General features: G+C 30.2%; 1 protein-coding gene across 1 annotated transcript; it reads right to left on the bottom strand.

Moving 5' to 3' along the window:
• Positions 1 to 455: 455 nt before the first annotated feature.
• LOC145764209 (uncharacterized) lies at positions 456 to 14,275 on the bottom strand. Its single transcript, XM_082575815.1, has 17 exons — positions 14,213 to 14,275; positions 13,596 to 13,694; positions 13,035 to 13,151; positions 12,666 to 12,847; positions 12,257 to 12,359; positions 11,890 to 11,935; positions 10,844 to 10,948; positions 9,969 to 10,161; positions 9,311 to 9,387; positions 8,413 to 8,554; positions 7,743 to 7,923; positions 7,570 to 7,672; positions 7,234 to 7,422; positions 6,635 to 6,820; positions 6,368 to 6,491; positions 5,213 to 5,401; positions 456 to 5,012 (listed from the first exon to the last, which is right to left on the bottom strand). Exons 2-17 carry the CDS (start codon positions 13,676 to 13,678, stop codon positions 1,534 to 1,536), a joined length of 5,499 nt encoding a protein of 1,832 aa, XP_082431941.1. The 5' UTR covers positions 13,679 to 13,694; positions 14,213 to 14,275; the 3' UTR covers positions 456 to 1,533.
• Between the last annotated feature and the right edge of the window lie 885 nt (positions 14,276 to 15,160).

Here is a 15,160-nt window from a genome sequence, read left to right as displayed (position 1 = left end):
CGCAACTTCAGTTTTTCCATTTCTTGCATGCATTATTCTATCGTCACCCTTGTTTCGCCATAGCAACCAATGTTTAATCTTGTGTTTCTATTATTCGATATCCGATTTCAATTAGTGACGTAATAACTAATGTCGTAATACCGCATCGTCCTTCGCCAAGTATGGGGTGGATAGTGGTTTAATATAACGTAATACCGATCACGCTTTATCTAAGTCAGCCGTTTAAAGATAGAGGAACAATCGAGTTATTTTAAACTGCATTTACCTGCTTCATAGAAATAGAAAGAGGTTTTACGAAAACGAAAATGCAGGAGTTCATCTATTCTTAAACGGCGCCCATTATAACCCAAACGTGTGTAAATTGCAGAACTATACAGTGAGCAGAGTTGATTCAGGAATTTATTTTAAGTTTATCAATTACATGAAACAGAACAATTACATGTGCTTAAAAAATACAATGTCGTTTCTGTAAAAGGACCTTATATGTGTTTGCCAAATCATACCCAAAATTAGGCATGCTTTTCTTCTAAATTAAAAAAAAACTCGTTTTAAATGGTAGGGCGTTTTAATAAAACAATAAACTAATTGAATACACGATTTTTTTGATACGATGTTTTTACAGCAAACGGGTTGGTATCGTAAGAGTTCAAATTATAGGTAAACAAGAGGTAATTAAAATGTTTGAAAACTAAAAAAATTGAAAAAGTAAATAAACTGTACAGCAAGCTTCAAATCAACCAAAAAAATTACGAAACGAGAACACTACACAATCAATGCTACCCGACAAAATCGCTACAGCGAAATCGAAAGAAATACCTTAAATGTAAATATGATATTGATAATGATAAAGAAAAATGGCAAGATAATTGTAACGATTTGGCGTGTGAATAACTAACTATGCGCTGGCAAAACAGCATGACGCTGCTAAGCCTAATAGGTAAAAAATCGACTTGCTACGTACTGAAATTACGCCGGGAAATTACTCATAAAAATCTATACAGCGCATTTTAGAGACTGCCTTAAACGAAGCATGCATATAATGAAAGGTGGACGTAAAAATATACAGAAATAAATGAAGAATATAATGTGAAAGCGGCATGATATGAAAATGAAGAATGCAACGTAAATGTATACTACAGAAAAATGAAGAAACAACAAAGTTGAACACATTTATATCAAAAAAATAATAATTAAATACAAAAAATGAAATAGACGCCTGATGAAGAACCGTATAAAGAAAAAACGAAAAAATACCAGGGGGAAAATACCAAAAAAAATTCCACGGTAATATAGTATACGTCAGACCTAAGCCTTACTCAGCCGAAATTACAACACATTTTCTCAATTAACGAGTCATGATAAGTAATAGTAACGTAGTACCGATGATGCAGTGCAAATTTAAAGAAAAACGAGTCCAAAAAAAAGATTGTCCGCGGTAAATCGTGTTCACATTGCATATTTCAAGCCAGTATAATATTATCATATGCAAAATCAAAGCTTTAACAAACGCAAATTACAAAGAAAAAAATATTATCATTGCAAGAAGTTGGGCTTAGGGGCAATTGGAGGCCGTACCGATTTGACAACTCTTTTAGCAATAAATGCAGGTGGCTCGGTCTCGCCGTTTTGATTGAAGGGTGAGACGTAATCTGGTTTAATGGTTTGCTGATTAGGTTTTTGTTTGGCGACGGGGGCTTTAATGCGAGCGTAGGCCTTGTATTCATTTTTTTGACCAAACAGACGAGGGGTTATGAGCGAGCTGTAACCCGATGTGGGCATATACGAGTTGCCCTTATAAGGTAAATCCGCGACTTTCTCTGTAGGTTTAGTAGTTTCCACGTTACTCATAGGCGAATTCTCCTTGTCACTTTGTGTACTCAAGCGTGCGGGGTAAGCGTTCGTTAAATTGCTGTTTAAATTGGATTTATTTTGGTCCGATTTAGTAGCGCTTTGCTGTATTAACAGGTGCGAATCGAAACCAGTGGGGGGAGGTATACTGGTAACGTCAGTCACGATTGTTACGTCATTATTACTCGGTAACGACCCGGGAAATGATGACGTCATGGGGAGATTTGGTTGGGTTTCGGTGGTGACTACAGACAAAATTTCGGAACGAGGTGACCTGGCTGCGATTACTTCCGGTAATTCGTCAATTTGATTTTGATCCGTGGTCACTGAACTCGAGTTCAGTGGAGTTGAATCCTTCGCCGTGACGTCAGCAACTACTTGTTTAGTTTCGATTTCAGGCTCCAAAACAACCTGGGAGCGCGAATTTGTATCATCTGTATCTAATTGCAGAGCAAGGATAGTTATGTGGTCGCATGGTTTGTTAGCTTCAACTTCGACGCCGTGTGCTTGTTCATGATTGTTACCATTCAGTATGACGTCACCGATTTGGCTATCTGATTTTTCGCTGCTTAAACTTGGAGTTGAACTATCGAACGGTGCTGGTGGTTTAATAATAACGGTTGGTTCGTATTTCTCGGAAGTTAAATCACTTTTCTTCGTATTATTTAATATGTGTTGGGTATTTGATTCATTAACCACGTTAGCGTTGTATTCGGTGACGTCGTTTGTAAAAGTTTCCTTTAACGCACTTTCAGCGTCGCTGTTGTCATCTTGAAGGTCATGCGGTTGCTCAGAGTAGGTCGAAATTCCAAATGCGGTCGAATCATTATGCGATTCAAAAATATTTCCATTTTCGCCAGTTTCGTTGTGGTCTGCCGATTCAAGTTCTTTATTTTGATCTTGTTCATTGATTTCGGGTTGATGTTGCGTAAGGTCACGTGATTGTTCATGAATCTTACAATCTTGGATTGGAAAAGCACCTTGTTCGTTAATGTCACCTTGGTCGATTTTTTCGATTACGTCAGAGGAGTCTGATACTTCAGAAGTTTTAGTTGCTTTAAAAATATCCGTTTCGTAATGGGAGTTGATGACGTCAGAGAAATCGTTTTCGTCGGAAATTTCGCTTGAGCTATCCATACTTTGATGTTCGCTCGCTTGAATATTTTCATTTTCTTCGATGGCAGTTATCTTTTCGATGCAATTATTTACGTCACTCTTATCACGTGACACTACGTCAGTGGTTGCAACATCTATATCGAATATTGCATCTTGGTTGTCAGACGAAACGCTGCTGTGATTAGACATATGGTCTTCGTTGGAATTCGAATCTGCTGTGTCATTATCGGCAACTGAGTTGAACTCTGTAACCTTGTCACAATCCCGATCTTCCTCGTCTTCGTCCTCGTCCGCGGGAATTTTAGACGCGGGAGGCGGCGGAGGAGCTTTTCTTTTTGTGGCCTTTGGCGGGGAGGCTGGCGCTTCGCTTAAATCCTCGTTCGAAGCATTTTCCTTTAACTTGTTCTCCATTGTAAGGCGACGTGGCTTGTTGGGTGGGACTGACTTAGATTCAATTTTTTCATCGGATTGTGTTTTAGTCTCCGTAGTATCGTCGACGTCTTCGGATTTTTTCGAATCCGTCTCAAGAGTAGCATTAGTTGATGACGTCACTTCCTTTGACGTGGAAGGTGTATTTTCGAGCAATGTCGTCATATCTTTGGAGGGAAGAGTCGACGATCTTTGGAAAGTCATGAAACTGACAGGCCGTTGTGCAGGTGGCGATTTATCGTGCAGTCTTAACTGAACGTTTTCCATCGAAGTTGTTCGTCGAACATTCCCCGACTTTTCACTTTCGTCGACTGCCACTTTTCCAGGAGGGGAATCAAACACGGAATACACGCCACTCGACATCACGTCACCGCTAGCTGGCGGGCTCTGCTCGTCGTGGTCAAACACCACTGTACGACTTAGTTTCTTGCGACCCCAACCCTTAAAAAACGAAAACCGAAAGCGACTGGTCGAACGGTCGGCTGATTTGATGGTTATTCGGCCAGTGCCTCCGTCTGAAGGTGTTTGGTCTCCAGTTAACGAAAACGTAGAGCTTTCCTGTCCCTTTTTGAGAGAATACGAGCGTTTGGGTGAGAAAAGGCGTCGGAAGAACGACTTTTTGTTGTTTGACGATTCAGTTCGCCGAGCCAAACCTTTGTCAAGGCTTATGCTCCTAGAAAGCCGATTGCTCCGGAACCAAAACCTCCTTTTTGTTTGCTTCTTCTGACTTTGCGCAAGATCGGCCACGGGAAACGGACTGGATGGTATTTCCTCCTCTTCCTGTCCCTGGAGAACCACTGGAGTGACGGATGACCCGTTCAGATTTGCCTCTAATTCCTCGCTGGTAATAGGACTATGTGATTCATCAACTGCTGAGACCTCAACTGGATTTGGATCGTTCCCGCCCATTGATTGAAATGATGATAATCTTTTACCAGAGTCGCCTTTGGCGACTTTATTTCGCATGGTGACTTTATCATTAAGTTCTTTAGGGACTTGGTCGTAGTGATTTTCCATTGGTACTCCATCGTAATGAGCGTTTTGCTCATTTTCTTTATCTTGTTTAGGAACTGCAGCATCGTCAGAATCTAATTCGCCATCTAATTGTGTCGAATTTTCATCATTTTCAACGTTGTCATTTTTTACGGCATTTTCTTGTACTTCATTTTGGTTGACATTTTCTTCGCAATTTTCTTGTTCGTTGACGGAAACTACCAATAAGGTGTCGCTGTTGTCAGACCCATCTAAAGAAGATTCAGGTTGTTCTATGTCTACATTTTGATCGGTGTTCGCACACTTTTCTTCAGGATTTTCACTATTTTGATCAATTTTGTTCGAACTGAGTGAAGAAATTTCCTCGTCGACCTCGAGGGCGACCATTAGCTCGTTCCACTCCGCGTCGTCGTCCGACTTTGCCCCGTTGGTCACGTGACCCTCGACCACATGCTCGCGTTGTGACGTTACCGACCCGATTCCGGAAGACGGCGACAGCGACGTCACGGACGATACAGAGGACATGGGCGAGAGGTCGTTTGTTACCATGGCCACGCCCTCGTCTTCTGTGGTCGGACGTTGTTGCGACGATGACGGAGCTTCGATTTCTTTCTTTGGTTTTGCGTCTGTTTATGAAAAAAATATTTAACAAAAACTTTTGACCTAAGTTAAATGGGTTTGTATTTGATTTAGTATTTATTTAATTATAGGTTATAACTACTGATCTTTTTTTTAAAAAAATAAAAGAACAAATAATTTTTAACTACTCTCACAAAAAAATAAAAATAAAACCAGGCAAATATTTAATAATAAAAAATTATTTTACCTGGATCTCGATTTTGTTGAAACATAGCCCGGACGGAGGCAGGAATTTGATTGGACAAGAGTGTAATATCGATCGGTTCCGAAAAGTCACTGTAGTGAAAGTTGGAAAGATCGGTGGGATCTTTGCTGTCATCTGGCGGATAATTCCAATTCGAGGTCCGCACTTTGTGGGTGCCAAAGTAATCAGGTGCTAAAAATACCAAGTGCTTGTTAAATGTATGTAATTTAAGTCGCAAGGTCTTAGGTTCGTCCGTAAGGTTTGAATCCCACCAAACTTTTTTAAATGCGTTTTTAAATAAAACACTTTTTATGAATACACCATTTTTACTAGATATGTAAAATATTGCAGTATTTATAAAATAATTGAAAAGTATTTAAAATTATTAAAACGTTTTTAAAGTTAACAAATCACACTTCAGGATTCGCATGGTATTTAAAAGTCATATTTGCATACTTGAAATTTATTAATCATGGTGCATTACTTGACCACGAGCCTTAATCACAAAAACCTTTAAAATATATAATGAACTTTAAAGAACATGTGTCAAACAGTAGTAGTTATATGCGTAAAGTAAAAAAAGAATCATTAATGGTAACATTATTACGCAATTTGCTTAGACTGCATTGACGTACGATGCCTAGTCATATTATTATTGCTAGCACGTTTTTATGTTATTAAAAGTCATAAATGTACAATTTTGCTTTTAAATCAGGTCGAAAGTGATTTAATTAGTATTATTAAGTCAGATATGTAATTGGATTCCTAATATTTATAGTTTTTTTATTCTAATTTTATCATGACAAATTATTAGGGTCAAAAGTTAGCGGGAAATAAACGATAAATTGCAAGATTCTATTTTCAGCAATTCAAATTCTAATTTTAGTTAGACATCCTAAGTTTCAAGTCATGTAATGGACCTATTTAACCCAGCTTTATGTAACTAAACACACACGATTTATAAGTAAACATTAGCGCTTTATAGAAAAAAAACAAAGAAGGATATTTGCACGGCATATATATGTATTTCAGTAAAAATAATGTAAAAAATCTAAGTTAATATATATATATATATATATACCAGTATATAGTATATATATATATATATATATAATTTATTAATTAGGTATAGATAGTTATATTTTCGTTCATATTTACCTATTTCACTGCCAGACAAGGGTAATGTTAGCATCATGTCGTTATTTTCATGGACTCGACAATATCCAGATATCATAAATGCAAAGTTTAACGCTGATAAGGGATGCATGGATAATACTAATGGCTGCAAAAATAAATTCAAAAAAATTTCACGTATTTTGTAGTTCTCAAATTTATAGCAGAATTTTCAAAAATTCTAAATGTTTTCACAATTAAATTGCAGGTACCAAAATTAATCTAATTTTTTTAAAGATTTAACACACTTACGGCCATATCCTTAAAATCAACCCGGACGTTAGTTTTTCTTGCTTCGGGTGGGCATGGAGCTATCTCGACAGCTTCGACCAGCGGAAAATCGGCGAAAAGCGACGCCATCTTTGTTTTACTTTTAATAAGTTGACTGATACCGTAATGGTGGCCTACTAGCAGCGTAATGTCAGACTCCATAACATCCTAAACACATAAAGTTTTAAAATATGTTAAACAATTTAAGGTAATTTACATATTACTGTGAAGAAATTACTTTGAAAAAGAAAAAAATTATTTAGTTAAAATAATATACATAAAATTAAAAAATATTAAAGGCACCTTTGAAATAAGGATAAAAATTTAAAAAATAAACAAATGTAAATTGTTTAAAAAACCATTTCAGGATATTTTTCCAAAATGAAATAAAAATAAATAAGTATAAAAGTTTTATTAAATCGTATTTCTATACATACATATCGTAAAGAAAATATTATAAACACACAAAAATCCAACTAAAAAACACTGTCAGAATTTTAAAAAATCCTATTAAAAAAACACTGTTTAAAAAAGTAAAAAATAAAAATCCAAACACTTAAAAAATATTAACATTTTTGTACCAGTATAGTTGCTTCGAAATAGCTTCCACCATAAGGATGTAAATGAGATAATGTTTTAAGATACTGCATTCTTATCTTGGTCAACACACTCTCAATACTCATCGGCATGTTGTTTGGAGGGGCAGGGGAGATAAACCCCTTTTGATCGACCCCGGATCCACCCATGATTACATAATTGTGATAGTTTGTCTAAAATTAAAAAAAAATTTTAAATTTAAAAATTTTGAAAATCTATCAAAAAAATATAAAACTAATTAAAATTTAAAAAATTAAACCAACAATAGTGAAATTTAATTAAATTCATGTTTTCAATTGGGAAAAAAATTAGTTTCATACTTTTATGTAATTCTGTAAAGTTTTTCTCATTTCTTTTGATTGATTTGAATTGACATCGGCCAAAATCTCGGGTGGAAGAAACCGTGAGAGACCATATTCTTTCCTTTTGAAATATTCAGTATAAAATAATCATAAAATAAAAACTTTGCAACCAATTCAAAAAATGTACTTACTCCATTTGCTTTACACTTATTTTGCTTGAGGACTGAAAGGATAATCTTCTGCCAGAATTTTTGGCTTGGGTCAAACTTTTTCTGTCAAAATCGGAGTTTTGTGAAACATTTAACTCGATGATTTGTAAACTAGCAAGTTTGAGGAGCTCATCTGTGGAGAGGTCATTTTTGTAAACTTTACCTAAAAATAAAATAAATAAAATAAGAAATAGTAAACTACTGAATTTAATTAAGGAAATAAAATTTTATGTTAAATAAAGAAAAGAAAAAAAATTGAATTATATCATTGTTAAACTAGTAAATGTAGATTTTTTTTGCACAAACTGTTTATAAAAAGTACATTTACAAAGTATTTATAAAAGTACATTTACAAAGTATTTATAAAAGTACATTTACAAAGTATTTATAAAAGTACATTTACAAAGTAAAAAAGTACATTTACAAAGTACTCAAATTGTTTGAAAGTGTTTTTATATTACATTATAAATGCTAGCTAATAAACAGCATACATTCTATTTATATCCATGTTTTATATTCGCTAATAAAACACAAGGTGTTAAACAAAAGGGAGTAACCTAATTAACCAGGCCATTGTAACAACTATATGGTATTTGTTTACGCCTAAACAAAATCTAAATTTAATAAGACCAAAGAAAAAACAATGCACCACCTGATACAACATCATTGACACATTGTACATAAAGATACTGAAAAGATTTGGGGTCGTCTCGGGATAATTTGTGAATATCTTTTGCTACGAACACAAGTCGAAAATGACAGTCATGATATTTTAAAGAAGGATTGCTAACAACCTAAAACAAAAAAAAATTAAAAGTTGTTCAGAATATTTTAATAAATAATTAATATATAAATAATTAAAAAATTGTTTAGCTTATTTTAAAAATTTTATCTGTAAAAAAAATTTATTTTATTTTTTATAACATCATTATCAAAAAAATTTTAAATCATCTAAAAGATATTTTTTTTAATTATTAATTTTTTTTTACTAATTTTTTTTTTTTTTAATTTTTTTTAGAATAGTTTTAAGTATTTCAAAAACGAAAAAACATTGTTAATTTTTTCAATATTAAATACTAAAAATAAAATATTTTGAATTGATTAATATCAGGTTATCAAATACCTAATTAGGTAAAAACAGCCCAACAATCTATTTTCATTAAAATTTAAATAATGAAAATGAAATGTCAACCGTGTAGCATATTTGTACGTGATAAAAGCAAATATTAAATTGCAATCAATCATGATAAATAAATATTGCATAAAATAAATTTATATTAGGGTCAGTCAACAAAACAATATATTAAAGCATTTTTTATTATTGAAATAGTTTATTAAACTTTGAAATTTACTGCTTAGTATATTACTAATAAACATTATACCCTCTTTACCAAGAATAAAATTTTAATCTACGTTAATAAATTTTAAAATTGCAAGTTAAGCAAATAGCCAATATAAAACAAGCACACAAATTCTTGGATTAATTTCCATATAGATAATACGACTTTTTTTATGAGCAAAGAAAAAAAAGGTTGTTTTATTTTTATGACCTTTTCAATACTGTCCCAAGGTGCAACTAAAATCTCATTAAAATGTGTTATTTCATCGTCATGATTCCTTGTTAAATCTAAAAACAAATTATCTTAAATTTAATCAATAAATAATGTTAGGTAACCAACAAAATTCCAAAAACATATATTAATAAAACAACTCAATCTTCATAATTGTAAATAAATTTTTTTTTAATTTTAAATTATTTAGTCAAAATTAAATAACCATTAAGAGATTAGTTATTTTTAAAATTTTAATTTAATTCATTAATTTAGATGTATTTTTATACAATAAACTAAACAGTAAAAAGATACAGGGTAACTATATCATGTTGCACTTACATGCTTCTTTCAGGAAACTGGGTTATTCAGTTAAAAAAGTTAATTCAAGGAAATTTAATGACAATACTTATTAAATGGTTAATTTAGATTTCAAGTAACATGATAGGCCCTAACTAAGATTTTAAATTTTAACAATACCAATAAACCCATAATAAAAGTTAAAGTCTACACAAATAAGTGTTAAAATTTCCAAAAAAAATACCCATTTGAAAAAAAAAATTTGACAATTTTACAAGAACCAAACTTAGATAAAAATATTACCAATACATTTTAACATTTTTTGAAATACCAATAGCGGAACTTGAAAAATATTTACTTTTTTGGTTTTCTGGTGCTGCAAGTACCAGTGCATACAACTGTGAGTCAACAATCTCAAGTTTTTCACATAATGTGGTTACCACGTCACCGGCCGTTGTTTCTCGATTAAACTGGAACGATCTGGTTTGACCTTCTTCCAAGATAACTCTCAACACACCTGGAACTACGAGAAGCCGACTGGACCCCGAAATCTGAAAAAAAGTTATTTTACTTTTGTAAAATGTTAAGAATCTATAAATAGAATAAAATTTACATCATTCTCTTGAAAATAGGTAACCTAAGAACACAAAACTTAAGTAGTTTTGGATAAATTTAAATTTAGGACCATAAAAAAATTTAGGATAAATTTAAATTTAGGACCTAATATCCTTATTATTAGATAAAAGTAAACTTTTTCAACCTAAATTTTGGAAAAAGTTGGACTACCATAATCTAAAGCCTAACACCCTATAATTATAATAAAAATAGATAAGTTTATGCATTAATGCTTTAAATTGATGCAAAAATATAGTAATACAGGTTAAATACATTAAACTAAACTAGCCAAGATTGATTAATATTAATGTAAAAAAATTATGGAATAAAGTTATGTGAAAAAGCACAATATATACTTTATTAGTAGTAGTGGGTATGTGAAAAACATAAAATTTATTTTAAACTATTAAAACTTATATCCTGCATTGCAAATGAGGAAGTTATAAGTTGTTAACTAACTTCCTTGTTTTATTATGCTATCTAATAACATGCAACAATACTTGAAATAGATAAATACATAAAAATTCTAAGGTTTCTCACACTTTACAACACAAAAATGCAAAATAAATTTAAAAAAGAAGTTTCAAAAATTAGTTTCTGAATTTGTGTAATATTTACCTTATTTTCGCCATTCACTGCGGAGTCATCTGCAAATCTTACTCTTGGCCGATTCATCCCTTTTATTAACTTTTTTTCCGGTTTTAAAAAAGATGAACTAGCAGTCTAAAAATTTTAAAAAAATAAAAGTTTTACTTAAAACTTCAGTCTTGAATTATCTGATCAAAATAACATCTTTTCAATTACTTCAGAAATTCTAAAATTTCTTCTTTCTAATAGAAGTTAAAAGACTTAAAATGAAAGTTGTTAGTCATAAACGCAGATGATCAACATATAAATTACAGTCTTTTACAGAAACTTGTACCTATTAATGATTGATAATAAAAAAGGTAACACTTTATCTTGCATTCCTGTAATTATTAACCGGCTATACCAATTGGTACTTGATATTGGTTTAGGTTTTGTTGGTATTGTTATCAATAAATCTTTACAAAGCAATTAATGGGATTTATTTGTTGTTCCACATCATAGTTTAACACACAACAAGCCCACAGTATACAAACAAACTTAAAAAATGTAAGCAAATTTTTGTTTTAAAAGTAAACAAATTATATAAGTATTATTTACGCGCATGTTTGTAAATTTTATATAGGCCTACCAATAATAAAACAGTACCAAAACTATTTTTAAAATTTTTTTGTTTAGTTTACGGTCCACATGCTTTAAAATAATATTAAAATATCAAGTGTCAGTAAGATTAAATATTTCTCTATAATAAAATGTGAGAATAAAACTGTATATATTAGGACTGCATTAAGTATTGATTTATAAAGGACCGATAAGGCATTAAAAACAAAACAATGATTAAAAACCACTAATTAATTTGAAACAATCAATATCCATATGTATACTCAAAAGCAACCACAGCATACAAATCAAAAAACAGCAAAAATAATTTTGTTTATATATATTTATAAGTCTTAATTAATATTTTTTGTAATGAAAAAAATTGATCGTCTTATTATAAATAAATTTATACAAAATTGATATCAAAACAATTTTTATGTTTAAATTAAAGAATGTATAAAAGATAAATTTAAACATACCCTGCTTGGCTGTAGAACTGTTAAAGTCACACTATCTTCACACCCCCTGTTAAAATAAATAATTTAAATAATTCGAAATAAAACAGGTGACCAACAACTAGTGCTATTCCTCATTATTTATTAAAATATTTATTTTTACATTAAAAATTGAATTTTATCAAAATGGAAAAATGAAGAAGTGTTTTTCAAAATTTTTTTAAATTAAAAAATTTTTTTTTTCTAAATTATTGTAACAATTTGTGTCATTTTAGTTGAAAAAACCCACTGTTGTGTAAAAAATGATCTTGTTTCAAAAAATTCCTAATTTTATTGAACCAGAACCACAGGCGACCTTTCCACAACAACAATGCAAACCCTTGAGTTTTACCTTATTAGCTCAATCACTCTTTCCCTGTTGGCATTTTTCACATTTTCGTTTCCAATTTTTATAATAAAATCTCCGGGCAGTAGTTTATTATCAGAAGGACCACCTTAAAATAAATATTAAAATTTAAAAAAAATTTTTCTTTATATTTAGCGTTTCTAAACACTTAGTTGTTTAGTTAACTGTAACTTTGTCTAAAATTTTTTTTTTAGTTAAGTTTTTTAGGCATCAATGACAGTAAAATGTTACAATACAAATTAAATGGTTATTAAATATAAATGATAAAACCAAATTTTAAATTTGAAGCTTCAGTCACAGTGATGATAAAAAAAATGATAAATTTTAAACAATTAGACTAATAAATCTTTACAAAATTAACAAAGAAAACCACAAAATGGTTCAATACCGTTACCTGGCGTAACGGATCTTATAATGACAGGTTTTTCGCTGCCGGCAATAAATCCAAATCCCAAGTTATCATCACGTGTAATAATACATTGTCGTGGCTGGTGATTTGATGCTAGAGTTGGTTTATTTTCATCATTAGAATCCTGTTCTCGGGGATCTTCATATGTGACTGTTTGAAGCATATGGCTGCAAGAAAAATTTAAAATTAAAAAAATATTTAAAATGTATAAAATAATAAAAGCCCCTATAACTATAAGTAACACCTGTACGATATTTTAAAATACTGCCTTTTTTTACAATTTTAAATTGTAATATTTTATGATAAATTTACAAAATATAAAAATTTTAACAAAAAATAAAATAAACTTGTTACTTTATGAAGTAGAAATTCTCCTCATAATCAGAAGCTAACTCCCAACCATAAGGTAAATCAAAAACACATCTCCACAACTCTGGTGGGGGTAAAATTTGAAGGGTTTGGCTGTGAAAACTAGAAAATAAACGGAAACTATTTAACTGTCTATAAAAATTAAACAGTAATTTTAAGCCCCTTTATATTAATTTAAATTTCTATAAACAAAATTTAAACCTTGTTTTTTTAAGCTTTGTATATTTATGCAATCTGTCAAATAAAAGCTATAAAATAAAACTTAAAATATCAATCGTAGTTAAGTGGATAATATAAACTAAGTAGAGGGCCATTAACAAATTTAATTACCTCTTGTAATTAATAAAATGTTATTTAAATAATAGTAAACTTAAACACAACTAGCATGCTAGCACTAAAAGCAAAAAATAACATTGTTTTCTAACAATATATATATATTTAAAATACTACGTTTCGATGTTTTTTTTTAAATATAAGCAAAATAACTATATTATTTTTAAAGTTGGATAAACATTATTTTTTTGTACTTAAATGTAGTACAATCACCTGTAATAATAAACCCTGCCATTTAGTCCTAGTCTAGCTTCCCAACCACTTGGCAAAGCAGGCAGACCCTGTGTTGAATTCATCGTCTTTTGTATTTATCTAAAAAAATAAAGTTTACATATTTATTTAAAATAATTATTGTGTGTTTTTCAGTCTTTTATAATCTTTTATTTAATCTATTTATTATTTACAATTTTAGAAGTAATAAATTAAAAGTAATAAATTAAAAGTATAAGAAGAACATAAATATTTTATATCCACTTGTTAAAAATTTTTAAATTCGAAAGACGGTCAGCAAACATAATAAAATTAAAGGTATTTAAATACCACGCGGTAAATTCAAAAATTATAGGTTAGGTAAACATTTAAAGTCAAGTGCAAAGTAAATAGACTTTTAAAAAGCCAAATACGCATTACATAATGCTTAACAGCTTTCTAACTCGAATATTTACTATTAGATTTTGTGATTTGTTTATTAAATAAAATTACTATTGATTTTCGCAAAATTTTAAGCATTGTTTTACTATTTTTTTGTTTAATTATCTTTGTTTTTACAACAATAACAGTAAATTCAATTTTATTGTTTAAATTTTAAAATAAAATATTAATTCACTTACTTTTTTATGCCATTGAATTTATATGTTCTTTATTTAAACTTATTTTAAATTCGCAGAACTACATTGCAGAATTACGTTTGTTGACAAAATTCTTCGCATTTTTTTACGATAACGACAATCAAACAAAAAAGGTTTCCAAATTTTATTTTAATTGGATTAAAAAATTTAGACTGAGCAAAAATTGTCAGTTAGTTTAATTTAAACACATTTTTTTTAAGTTTGATTGTATTATATTTAAATTTTAAAATTATTTATTGTTTAATTTATGCATCGTGCGTTTGTCCCCAACGAAAAAAAATTATACCAAATGAAATGTCCAACAGTTACTGCATTTAAAAATATTTACTGCATTTAAAAATATTTTTTGTCAACCAAGTTTGTTTTAACAAAAACAAGTCTTTTATTGATATTCACTTGACGACCACAATATATAAGTCCATAAATCATAGATATTTTACCTATATCTGGCAAGTTTAGTGATAGCATAAAATGTATTTTGCTTTTTTACTTCAAGTAATGCTTTTTTTATTTTATTTGTAAATTGTCAGTCAGCGCAACCACTTGTACAAATTACATCTAAGGTTTCATTGGTTTTTGACCTGTTTATAATAAATTTAGGCGATAGAAAAGGTGTTATGAGTTTGCCTAGCTAAAAAGATTTATCCAATGACATTTTTAATATTAAACAAAAATAAAAAAAAACGTAAATAAAATTTTAAGTTGTACGATATAACATTTAAAGTTATAAATTTTTAATTAATTTAAAGAAAATTTTAAAACAAATTTGGCCTAATACAATGTTTCTCCTTGCCCTGTTTTTTAGTTTAACTGCGTCATATATCATAATACAGTGAGCAATAAATATTAACCTAAAAAGAACTTGTTTACATTTAAATAACCTACTTTAATCATTTGAATTCGAAAATATGACTTGGCCTACAGAGAAAT

This window comes from Corella eumyota, chromosome 1 (genome assembly GCF_963082875.1).
Source record: "Corella eumyota chromosome 1, kaCorEumy4.1, whole genome shotgun sequence".
NCBI lineage: Eukaryota > Metazoa > Chordata > Ascidiacea > Phlebobranchia > Corellidae > Corella > Corella eumyota.
This window is presented reverse-complemented; position numbering and strand designations above follow the sequence as displayed.

Coding starts and splice junctions, on each gene's coding strand:
- LOC145764209 (XM_082575815.1), bottom strand. CDS start 13,678: ATGAATTCAACACAGGGTCTGCCTGCTTTGCCAAGTGGTTGGGAAGCT. Junction 12,360..12,665: donor TATAAGATCCGTTACGCCAG/GTAACGGTATTG, acceptor ATTTATTTTAAG/GTGGTCCTTCTGATAATAAA. Junction 7,673..7,742: donor ATAAGTGTAAAGCAAATGGA/GTAAGTACATTT, acceptor ATATTTCAAAAG/GAAAGAATATGGTCTCTCAC.